Source organism: Cetorhinus maximus, chromosome 21 (assembly GCF_964194155.1).
Source record: "Cetorhinus maximus chromosome 21, sCetMax3.hap1.1, whole genome shotgun sequence".
NCBI lineage: Eukaryota > Metazoa > Chordata > Chondrichthyes > Lamniformes > Cetorhinidae > Cetorhinus > Cetorhinus maximus.
Genome location: NC_135899.1, coordinates 26,587,189 through 26,599,729, shown reverse-complemented (window position 1 = coordinate 26,599,729; position 12,541 = coordinate 26,587,189). Strand labels below are relative to the sequence as shown.

Below are 12,541 nucleotides of genomic sequence, written 5' to 3'. Positions count from 1 at the left end.
CCTGAGCTTTGTCACATAATCCAGGGGAGTAGTTTCTGAATTTTGTGCCAATTATCCATGAATCAACTTTAGTGGTCCCCTTTCCCCATGACCACCCACTAATTCAAGAGGACTAAATCCAATTAATGCATTAGTAGCTTCCCTAATAGCAAATAACAAGAATAGAATTCCGCAACCAAATCACGTGGATAGTCCTGAATATAAACCCTCATCAAGGTTTTTCAAGTTTGATGCCATCTTTCCAAAGCACATTGTGACTCAGGATCGTAAGCTATTGATTTAAACTGTTTTATCCCCAAACTGTTCATTACTTCCTTAAACAGCTGTGATATGAAATTTGAACCCTGATCTGATTGTATTTCTTTTGGTAAACCATATCTTGTAAAAGAATTTAGCCAACTCTCCCACAATTCTGTTTGTTGTAATATTTTGCAAAGATATCACTTCCGGAAACTACTTAAACAGTATACATTTCATCACATTTTTACCTACAGAACTTTTCTACATTCCAATTGCTGCAACAGATTTCCCTGTAACTCCAACACATTGACTTCTTGTGCTCAACCTTATTACAATGAAAACACCTCAATTTTCGAGTGTCACTTCTACCTTCAGCTCCTTTTTTAGTCTGAGAAAAACTCCCTGAGAATTTCCAACTAGTCCTTCTCTTCCCTCACCACCTACTTTCCTTTCACATTCTCACTTTCTATCCTTCTTTGATTTAAAAGGGTGACGAAAAAAGGTTTATAACTATTAACTGACTCATAATCATCAGCTATCTCTGCTGCTTGCGTTAACATTTTAACCATGTGTTCCCCCACAGGAGTTCTCACTGCCAAAGGAATTGAATCTTTAAATTCTTCCAAAATAATTACTTGTCGAAGAACAGCAGATTTTGTCTCTACCTTTAATGCCCATATTCACCGGTCAAAATTACTTTGCTTTACTTACTCAAACTCCACACAGGTTTGCCCAGGCTGTTTCCTTATATTCCTAAATTTCTGCCTATATTCCGTAGGAACCAACTCATATTAACTCAGGATAAAAACAAAATACTATGGATGCTGGAAATCGGAAATAAAAACAGAAAATGCTCAAATAACTCAACAGGCCTGACAGCATCTGAGGAGCAAGAAACGGAATTAACATTTCTAGTCCATATGACTCTCCTTCAGAGCTAAAGATAAGTAGAAATGTGATGAAATGTATACTGTTTAAGTGGGGTGGACTAGGTGAATCTGGATAGAAGGCCAGTGATACTTTGGGGTCGAAGGAGAGATTGACAAAAATGTCAGGGACAAAAAGACAAAGGGAGTGTTAAAGGTAGTGGTAAGGGCTAAAGAAAGTGCTGAAAGTGGCATAAAGGTAAGAAAGCAGAATATGTTAATAGCAGAACCAGAGTCAACGCTCTGTGAAAGAACAACATGGAACAAGTAACAAAAACAAAAAAAGCTGGAAAAATTCAGCAGGTCTGACAGCATCTGTGGAGAGGAAGACAGAGTTAACATTTTGAGTCCGTATGACTCTTCATCAGAACTCTTCCTCTCCACAGATGCTGTCAGACTTGCTGAGTTTGTCCAGTTATTTTTGTTTTTGTTACAGCTTTCCAGCATCCGCAGTATTTTGCTTTTATGGCACAAGTAACAGATGGCACTTTTGGGGGTGATTTGGGAAAAGGGGCAGTAGTTGGGGGAAAAAGATAGAAAAAGAGATAAAAAGGGGATAAAAGGGAAGAAAACAATGAATAAATTAATAAAAATAAAAATGAAAATAAGTGGATAAAAATAAAAGATAAATTTAAATAAGGGATTAAAAAAGTGGTGACAATAAAGGAGCTCATGGTCTGAAGTTGTTGAACTCAATGTTAAGTCGGGAAGGCTGTAAAGTGCTAATCGGAAGCTGAGATGCTGTTCCTCCAGTATGCGTTGGTCTTCATTGGAACATTGCAGCACTCCAGGGATGGACATGTGGGCATGAGATCTGGATGGTCTGTTGAAATGGCAAGTGACATTTTGAACTGACAATAGTCTTTTTTACTACATCATAATCCACCAAAACTTCTCCTGACAGTGAAGCATAAACCTCATGAGCTCTACCTACTAACCTAGACTGTAAAAACAATGTCAAGATATCTTGTAGCCATTTCACCTGCTTAGCAATCTTCTCAAATTAGATTTTTAAAAATGCCTCTACATCTCTTTCATGAAACTTTGGAAGAGCTTGCACAAACTTAAACTTCTCACCACTAGGTTTTCGTTTGAGGGTTCTTTCATCATCCGAACTGTCCTCAGCAGCTGAGATCATTTTTAAGGTCCAACTTTTTAAGCCAGTATTCCCTTTCTCATTCCTTCCCACTTTCCTCTATTGTTATATTCTCCCTCTGAAGGTCAAAATTCAATTTCTCCTTGAAATACTCTCTCTCTTTTCTTTTCTTCCTTCTTTTGCCTCTAGCTTTTTAATTCCAATTCTCTGTCTGTTTCCTTTTCTGCCCTTACGGCTCCTTCTAATTCAAGCTTTTTCAGTTCCTTTGCTTGTTCAAGTTCAAGATTCCTCATTTGTAACTGAAGTCTCACTCCCTCCAGCTATGACTTATTAATTTCAGATATCCCTTCAAACTTCAAATGCTATCACTTTAACTATGTTTTCTTTCTTTTCTCCTACATGTAAACTCAACTTCAACTTATCCACCAATGATATTAAATTTCCCTTAGATACTTTTTGTATCCCAATCAGTGTTATACCTCCTACTTCAAAAAGAAGTTTCAGCCATGGATACAGACATTTCTTGCAGTCTCAACAATTTAAAATCCTCACACCAACTCCTGAATTCAATGTGCTTCTCGAACTCATAACCTTAAGATTCACCAACTCCAAACCAATGAAGGAATTTCAAATATCCCACATTAAGGGCCCCCAAATTGTTATGAAGTGGCAGATGATGAGTGCCAGGTGGACCAAATCCACAAGTTATACTTGGTCACTCTATCACAGCAGTTATTCCATTTGTATTTATTACGAGAAGATGTGTGCACTGAATTCAGAAGTAATGAGTCCACCAAAACCTTTAGAGCATTTAAAAATTAAATTAGATTATTTATGAATAAAATAAAAGACTTCAAACACATACATAAGACTGCAACTACTTATTGCTCTCACAATTCCTAAAATTCCTAATTAGCCAGACTCCAAGTTACACACACTGTTTAAGACAACAGTCCAAAATAGAGTTTAAATTTAAAACAAAACCAGCAATTTAACACAGTATTTATTTGACTGTGGAATTCAAAATGGCTTTCCCCAACTTCAGTTACTTTACATAGCAGACTTATTCCCAAATATCTTGAGGTTCTTGAAGGCTGTTACACATGCTCCCATTAGATTTTACATGGCCTTCTCCTCACATAGCCTTTAATTCTCCTTTATGCATGTTTCTGCCTCTTTAATATGTAAATTGTATTGTTCCATATGTCTTTGAAACTGTATTCTCCTCACAATAGAAAGACTTTCAAGTTGCCAATATTGTCAGTTACCTTTCAGAAAAATTAACACATTCCTTAGCCTTGCTTATCTGGCTGGCTGTAAACAGACTAAAATTCCTTTGAAATCCAAATGATTCCTTAAGTTATATAAAAAAATGCAAATTCCTTTCACACCTTACATGCCAAACCAGCATCCATGTTTACTCATGAGCAGTTCAAGCACATTTCTATGCCTAACATATTTTACAATTTCAATCTTGCAGTCTGCTTGACTGCAACTGTAATTACTCACGCAAACAGGAAAAACTACGCCTACACCCATAAACCTACTTCACAACAAATAGAAAAACATTATAAAAATGATTATACTCCCGTAGCCAGCAAAGTGGAAAATTGCCCAAACATGCCCTGTACACAAAAGGCAGGACAAATCGAACCCAGATAATTACCACCACATCAGTCTACTCTTGTTTATCAGAAAAGTGATGGAAAGAGCCATCAACAGTGCTGCCAAGCAGCACATGCTTAGCAATAAAGTGCTCACAGACGCTCAGACTGGGTTCCACCAGGTTCACTCAGCTTCTGACCTAATTACAGCCTTGGTTGAAACATGGACAAAAGGGCTGGACACCAGAGGTGGAGCGAGGGTCACTGCCCTTGGCATCAAGGCTGCATTTGACCGCGTGTGGCATCAAGGAGCCCAAGAAAAACTGGAGCCAATGGGAATCAAGGGAAAGCTCTCTGTTGCTTGGAGTCATATCTTGCACAACGAAAGATGGTTGTGGTTGTTGGAAGTCAGCTAGCTCAGCTTCACTACCTACTGCAGGGTCGTGTCCTCAGGCCAACCATCCTCAGTTGTTACATCAATGACCTTCCTTCCATCATAAGGTCAGAAGTGGACATGTTCACTGATGATTGCACAATATTCAGCACCATTCGCGACTCCTCAGATACTGAAGCAGCCCATGTCCAAATGCATTGAGGCCTGGACAATGTCCATGCTTGGGCTGACAAGTAGCGGGTAACACTCGGGCCACACAAGAGCCAGAAATGACCATCACCTGCAACGGAGAATCTCACCATCCCCCCTTGACATTCAATGGCATCATCATCGCGGAATCCCCCACTATCAACCTCCTGGATTTTACCATTGACAAGAAGCTGAACTGGACCAAGCCGTATGCATACTGTGGCTACAAGAGCAGGTTGGATGCTAGGAATCCTGCAGTGAGTAGCTCACTTGCCTGAGAACCATCTTCAATACACAAGAAAGGAGTGTGATGTAATATTCTCCACTTGCCAGGAAAATGCAGCTCCAACACATTCCAGAATCTTGACACTATCCAGGTCAAAGCAGCTGCTTGATTGACACTCCATCTATAAACATTCAGTGCCTCCACCACCGATGAAAAGTGGCAGCAGTGTGTACCATCTACAAGATAAACTGCAGGAACTCTCCAAGGCTTCTTAGACAGCACTTTTCGAGCCCCATGACTGCTAGCATCTAGCAGGACAAGAGCCGCAGATATATGGGAACACCAGCACCTCGAAGTTCCCCTCCAAGCCACTCACTATTCTGACTTGGAAATATATCAGCATTCCTTCACTGTCCCTGGGACAATATCCTGGAACTCCCTCCCTAACAACTATGTGGGTGTAACTGCTCCATGTGGAAGGCAGCGGTTCAAAAATCAGCTCAGCACCACCTTGTCAAGGACAATTGAAAATGAGCAATCAATGCTGGCCTAGCCAGCGAAGCCCACATCCCATAAATGAACAAAAACAAATTACTGAAGACAATGTCCTCACCCCAACCATCTTCATCTGACTGATCAATGACCTTCCCTCCATAAGATCAGAAGTGGGAATGTTCACTGATGCTTTCATGATATTCAGTATGATTTGTGAAACCACAGATACTGAAGCAGCCCGTGTCCATATGCAGCAAAACCTGGACATCATCAGGCTTGCATGGATAAGTGGTAAGTAACATTCACGCTACACAAGTGCCAGGGCTTGTCCATCTCCAAGAAGAAAGAGTCGAAACACCTCCCCTTGATACTCAACGGCATTGACATTGCTGAATCCCCTACTCTCAAAATCCCTGGGGTTACTATTGACCAGAAACTGAACTGGACCTGCCATAATAATAATATGGCCACAAGTGCAGGTTGGATGCTGGGAATCCTGCAGTGAGTAACTCACTTGCCAACTCCCCAAAGCCTGGCCACCATCTACAAGGCAAAAGAGAGGAGTGTGATGGAACATTGTCCACTTCTCAGGATGAGTGGGTCCAATGACATTCAGGAAGCCCGACACCATCCAGGAAAATGGAGGCAGATTGAACGGCACGCCATCCATCATCACCTTAAACAACCACTGCCTCCACCCACCAATGCACAGCGGCAGCAGTGAAGAAGGCCTTTAGATTCTAGGGCTGGAATGGGTCAAATGACTTCACTGTTCCCTTCCACACCCCACTACCCCAAACCCATCAGCTGTCAGAGTTCAGATGGATTTACTCTACAGAGTTAAAAGCTAACAAATCCCTGCACTTTGAATTTAAATGTTACAGTTGGAAATTAAATCGTTGACAGTTATCATGGGGCAAATGCTAAAAAGTCATAAATTAAAAAATGATACTTTTTTTTATTATGATGGGATAATGTGTCATTCTACAAGTATAAAATCAATCTCTCAGGGCCAGAAAGGCTATTTAGTAGCAATTCTGAACTAGCTACGCAGGTAGAAACCCTGTTATACCTCATTCACAAGGTGCTGATATTCCCAGGGTTTTTCCTATTAGACAATTAGGGGTGGACAATTAATAGCCAGCCCATTCCATGAATGAACAATAAAAAGTGAATGTTGAAGAATTTTGTGTAACACATCATATCACCGTCTACGCTCTGGAAACCTCTCACCAAAGGGCCATGGACGGTGGATGGATTGAAATTTTCCTGGTTGAGATTGATGTATTTGTGTGAGGTAAGGGTGTCAAAGACTATGGATCAAAAGAAGGAAAATGCAGTGGAGGCACAGATCAGCCATGATCTAACTGAATGGTGAAGTAAACCTGAGAGGCTGAATGGCTGACTTCTGATCCTGTGCTTGCCAGGCCCGTGAAGGAATGATGTCTATAACAGGGAGCGTGAGAGGAGCAGAGACAAGGGAGGAAACATGACAGCTGCAGGAAATAAAGTAGTGAACCTTTAAAATTATCCAATAAATAATGATTTAAGGACAATTGTATTGGTTAGATTAAGCGTAACAAAAGCAAAACTAAAACTGATAGTGTACAATGTTGAGACTGAGGTGACTGCCTTGACCTTGGAAGACTCGGCCTTAAGAGAATGGGAAGAATGAGGATTTGGGGAAGGAGTGGGCAGGCTTTAGGGAGTGGCCAAAACGTCAACTCTTTCTCTCCACACAGATGCTGTCAGACCTGCTGAAACGTCAACTCTGTTTCTCTTTCCACAGATTCTGTCAGATCTCCTCAGCTTTTCCAGCATTTTCTGCTTTGGTTTCAGATTTCCAGCATCTGCAGTATTTTGCTTTTATCATCTTCATGCAGTTTGACACAAGGGTAATTAACTATTAACTCAAAATTTCTTGTACAGTAAGTGGCCTATGAAATTATTCCTCATGAAAACCGTAACATACTGGCAAAAATTTGCAAGTTTATAAGAGCAGATAGCTTCGTATGTCCTTGCTGGTAGAACTTTACTATGGCGACTAGTTGTCTTCTAACCGCAAAACATCTGAAATCTCTTTCCTCATCATTTCCCTTTTCTCTTCTACACTTAGGCCTCGCCTGTGCTAACGACATCTCAGAGGGAAATGATGGCAAATGAATGAATCATCTGAGACGAATGAATCTCTCAGCAACTTAACAAGCTTGTTTGACACTAAAAGAGGAAGTTCCTACAAAACAGTCAGAGTGGTCTTCCTTGTAATTGTGACAGGATCTTTAAGTTTGGTGGCCATTATTGGAAACATTCTGGTTCTTGTTTCTATCACAGTAAACAGACATTTACAAACTATCAACAACTACTTTATTTTCAGCTTGGCCTGTTCTGATTTGATTATTGGCATATTCTCTATGAAGCTGTGCACCATTTACATTGTAGTTGGATACTGGCCGATGGGCCCAGTGGTTTGTGATTTATGGCTTACTCTCGCTTATATTGTCAGTCTCGCCTCTGCCATGAACCTCCTGATCATCAGCGTTGACCGCTGCTTCTGTGTGACAAAACCCTTTAGCTACTCCGTGAAGAGAACATCGAAGGCAGCAGGGATGATTATCGCAACTGTTTGGGTGTTTTCGTTTATCCTGAATGCTCCTGTCATTTTGTTCTGGCAGTTCATCGTAGGGGAGCAGACAGCTGGTGAGGGTCAGTGTTACGGACAGCTCTTCTCAAAGCCAGTGGTCCCCTTTGTCTTAGCTGTAGTTACCATCTATGCCTATGATATCATCATGGTGATTTTGGCTGTGCAAATATCTCATGTGAGCAAGAGTCGAATAAAGGGAGTTAAAATAGAGTATGAATCAAGCAAGGGAATAATTTCACCCTCGCTGGTGATGGACAACAGAATGGACCCGAATAACAACAACATTCCAAATACTCCTGACAGTTTACCACATGTCAAAATGCAGAATGTCAAACTAGCTGGTGAAATAATGACTCACAATTGTGACTAAGGAGAGAAGGAGCTCTCCAATTAGTCAACTTCCCCCAGTGTGGTCCCATCAAAACGTTTCAGGATGAACAACTCCAAAGGTTCATGTATAAAGATAGTTAGCAAATCTCATAAAAGTGACGACTGTGGCACCAAGACAGGAATAATGCCAGGTGTCAGCAGCAAAGATGAGAATAACAGAGAGATCAGAGCGGGCAATAAGATTGTTACAATGACCAATACCCCTGCTAAGAAGAGGAAGGGAGCTGTATCCCGACAGAAGAAGGTGACTAGGGCCGTCCTGGCTAGTGTCCTGGCATTTATCATCACGTTTGCCCCATACAATGGCGTGGTGCTCATTGACACCGTTTGCTCAGCCTGCATCCCCAGCACAGTCTGGACTATTGGATACTGGTTCACTTACATCAACAGCGCTATGAACCCAGCCTGCTATGCACTGTGTAATAACACCTTCAAGAAAACCTTCAAGCGTCTTTTCCTGTGTCAGTACAAGAACATTCGTGCAGCAAGATAAAAGCAGCTACACCATATGTATACAATGATGGTTACTTTCATGATGTACAGATAAAAAATATGTATAACTAATCTGTTTATTGTGTCAGGTTATGGATCAAGTAGAAGTGGCTGGGGTGTTGGGGGAAAAGGGGCTAGTATCGCTGGACTGCACAGAATCACACAGTGCAGAAGAGGCCCTTCAGCCCATCGAGTCTGCACCAAGACGTGAGAAACACCTGACCTACTTATTCCACAGGACTTATTCCAGAGGCCCAATCAAAACTCTGGGGATCTGTGTTCATAGACCACCCCGGCACATGTGGAATTCAAATTAAGGTAATAAAACTTTGGAATATAAAGCTAGTCTCAGTGTCACAAAACATTATTATTGTAGGATGTGAGTGCGGGTGGTTCTGCCTGTGTGAATGCCTTAATTAGGCTAGAGACACTTAGGCTACAAGATTGATATTATCAAAGGAGTTTATCAAACAGACTTTTGAAATGGATTCCACAGATAGGGTTTGAATGAAATGTGCATTTTTAGATAAGTGAAGGGTTTGTTTGATTTTCAAAGGGATGGTGTAATGTTTACAACTAACAAGATAAGTGAAGCAAAGCAATCAGTTTATTTTTCCAGAAAGTACTGATCATAATGATGACATGATAGATTTTTATATCATGGGAAAAGTAAATTTCAAAGGCCTGTATAACAATGGTACTTTATACATTAATGAGAGAGAAAATCACATAAAGAAGGATAAAGGCTATGTGGGGATGGCCATGGAAAATCTGGAAAGGTACACTGTGTGAACCAGAATTTGGAAAAGCCTCTAGCTACTCTGAAGAAGAAGTGCTGCTCCAGCAACTAAAATTGTGTTAAAAGCCGTTGGAATTCCACTGTCAAGTGGGTGCTGTGGTAACCCTGCTGGATTGCTTATTTAAATGTAAAATCTGTTTTGGACTGTTGCCTTAAAGGGTTGTGCAGTTGGGAGTCAGATGAATGAGGAATTTTGGGATTTATTATAACATCAAGTAACCTTATATATGTGTTTAAATTCTTTTGTCAATCAATGTTTTATTGTAATTTTTTATATCTCTAAATTAGTTAGGTGACTCGCTCCTTCTGAATTCAGTGCACAGATATTTTTTGTAATAAATACAAATTGCAAAACCGTTGTGATTGGGTGGCTAAATTTCCTTTGTGATCCTCGCCTGCCTGGCACATATCACCTGCCACATCATAACACTCAATAATTTGGACCATGAAACAATTATCAATTGCTGTAAAAACTCAGCTGCTTCACTAATCCCCTTTAGAGAAGTAAATCTGCCATCCTAAACTGGTCTGGCCTACGTGTGACGCTAGAAGCACAAAAATGTGGTTGACTCTTAACTACCATCTGAAATGCCGGAGCAAATCACTCAGGTCAAGGGAAATTAGTGATGAGCAACAAAAGCTGACCTTGCCATCCCATGAAACAATAAAAAAAGACAGCTGCTACATCTAATATTTGAAATACATTTGAATTCTATCCAATAAATATGTAATGTATGTTAGAAATGAAGGACGTGCTGATGATTAGAATGTGTCTATGAATGAACTGGAAGATGAATTGGGTCAATATTTAAGCATCATAAACACAGCGTCAGCATCTTTAGTGAGGAATGTACACTTTTACATCATTACTCATTGAGTGAACTAATTGAGCTGCGACAGTGTCATATAAAGAGCGGGATGGGGCATTTAGCTTAGACAACCAGCATGTGGATCGGATTAATGCAAAGAGCACACAATTTGATCCCCCTTCCGGCTGAGGCACACTCTGAGCCTATCTCCACATCCATTGCGGAGTAAAAAATCACAGCAATTTCCCGTGGTTCAGATAGAGAACTGAAGAAGAAATGTAATATAACTGATCCAACTTCTTCAAATTATGCAATGCACATGGTGCTTCTCGTGTGTGTACTCCAGGCACTGTTTTAAACTATTCTGTTTCAGTTGTTTAAATGCTAATTCATCAATTATTTTGAACAACACATTTGAAGACACAGAACAATATCCATTTTAAACTGAAGACGGTTCTCCTGATATTATAATAATTCATAGTCATGTGGCCCATGCCAATATGTCAAGTGGGTTCCTCTAATGAATTTCTGATCTTTATCAGCATTAAACTCTGCCCTTAAGTTAATTAGATCATAACATCGTTAAGTTCAATGATAACTGAACAACATCAACTCACTGACTTTAAATGAACTGAGATTGGTTAGGATCCGTAGAATCTTGGCAGAGCTCCGATGTTGACACCGAGCCTCATAATGGCGAGTAGATACTTAGGTAAACTCTCTCGCAAAATCCTGAATACATTGTTTAGAAATTCATTCACGGGATGTGGGCATCGCTGGCTGGGCCAGCTTTTATTGCCCATCACTAATTGCCCTTGAGAAGGTGGCACTAAGCTGCATTGTTGAACTTCTGCAGTCCATGTGCTGTAGGCACACCTACGGTTCTGTTAGGGAGGGAGTTACAGGGTTTTGACCCAGTGACAGTGAAGGAATGGTGATATATTTCCAAGTCAGGATGGCTTGGAGGAGAACTTCCAGGTGGTGGTGTTCCCATCTATCTGCTGCCCATTGTCCTTCTAGATGGTATTGGTTGTGGGTTTGGAAGGTGCTTTCGAAGGTTCCTTGGTGAATTCTTGCAGTGCACCTTGCAGATGGTACACACTGCTGCTGCTGCTGTCCGTCAGTGGTGGAGGGAGTGAATGTCTGTGGATATGACACCAATCAAATCAAATCAAGCGGGCTGCTTTGTCCTGGATGGTGTCAAGCTTCTTGAGTGTTGTGGGAGTTGCACTCATCCAGGTGATTGGGGAGTATTCCATCACACTCCTGACTTGTGCCTTGACGATGGTGGACAGGCTTTGGGGAGTCAGGAGGTGAGTTACTCGTCGAATGATTCCTAGCCTCTGGCTTACTCTTGTAGCCACACTATTTGCATGGCTGGTCCAGTTCAGTTTCTGGTCGTGAAACGCTTTTGCACCTTTCCAGCTATCGAGCCTGTTCTTAGTCTCAATGTGTTCAGCTAAGTGAGTCATTACGGAACAGAGACCCTGATCCTCTGACATTTGGATGACTCATTGATCCCAGCGCAGGAGATGTGCTTGTTATAAAGGAAGATGTAAAATAACAAAGCACAGTTATATAGCAGCTGAAATGTAGCAGAATGTCACAGAGAGGTTTGGCCATTTTCAAGATGCTGGATTTTATTTTCGATCATGCCTATTGATATTCCGATGATATGTAGTTTGCCTCATGTTTGTTGCAAGACTAATAACTCTCCGGAGCAATCAATATGTTTTAATGCCTTTATAGCCAGAAACAGAAAAGTGTAATGAACTGCTTTACAGGGGTCTGTGGCTCCCCTCCCTCAATCTCTCCATTTCAGCATGAATCTCAACAAAAGCAAAATACTGCAGATGCTGGAAATCTGAAATAAAAACAAGAAATGCTGGATTTCCTCAGCAGGTTAGGCAGCATCTGTGGAGAAAGAAGCAGAGTGAATGGGAAGAATGTTCCCACCCCGTTGCAGCCAAAGCCTAGGGTGAGTGGGTCGGATTTGGGTCAGGATCCCAATGAAGTCTCTTTGTTTTCTGCCTTTCCTACAGTGGGATTGAAAGCGAAGGATGGAATCCCCATGCATCAGTCGGGAAGTCTGAGCTGGTTCAGAAAGAAATAAGTCCCCTTTCAACAATTAATCCTGGATTCCCCAGGCATGGAGCCTGTTTCCTGAGTGCAGTGGAGGTAAGTACAACATTTGTGGAGGGTGACAGTGAGGCATGGGCGTGAGAGGGGAATAGGCTGAG

General features: G+C 41.2%; 1 protein-coding gene across 1 annotated transcript; it reads left to right on the top strand.

The window, feature by feature from the left end:
- Positions 1–7,329: 7,329 nt before the first annotated feature.
- Positions 7,330–8,694, top strand: LOC144695376 (muscarinic acetylcholine receptor M2-like). Its single transcript, XM_078566272.1, is given in 1 exon segment — positions 7,330–8,694. A coding segment is annotated over 1 exon segment (1,365 nt).
- The last annotated feature ends 3,847 nt before the right edge of the window (positions 8,695–12,541 follow it).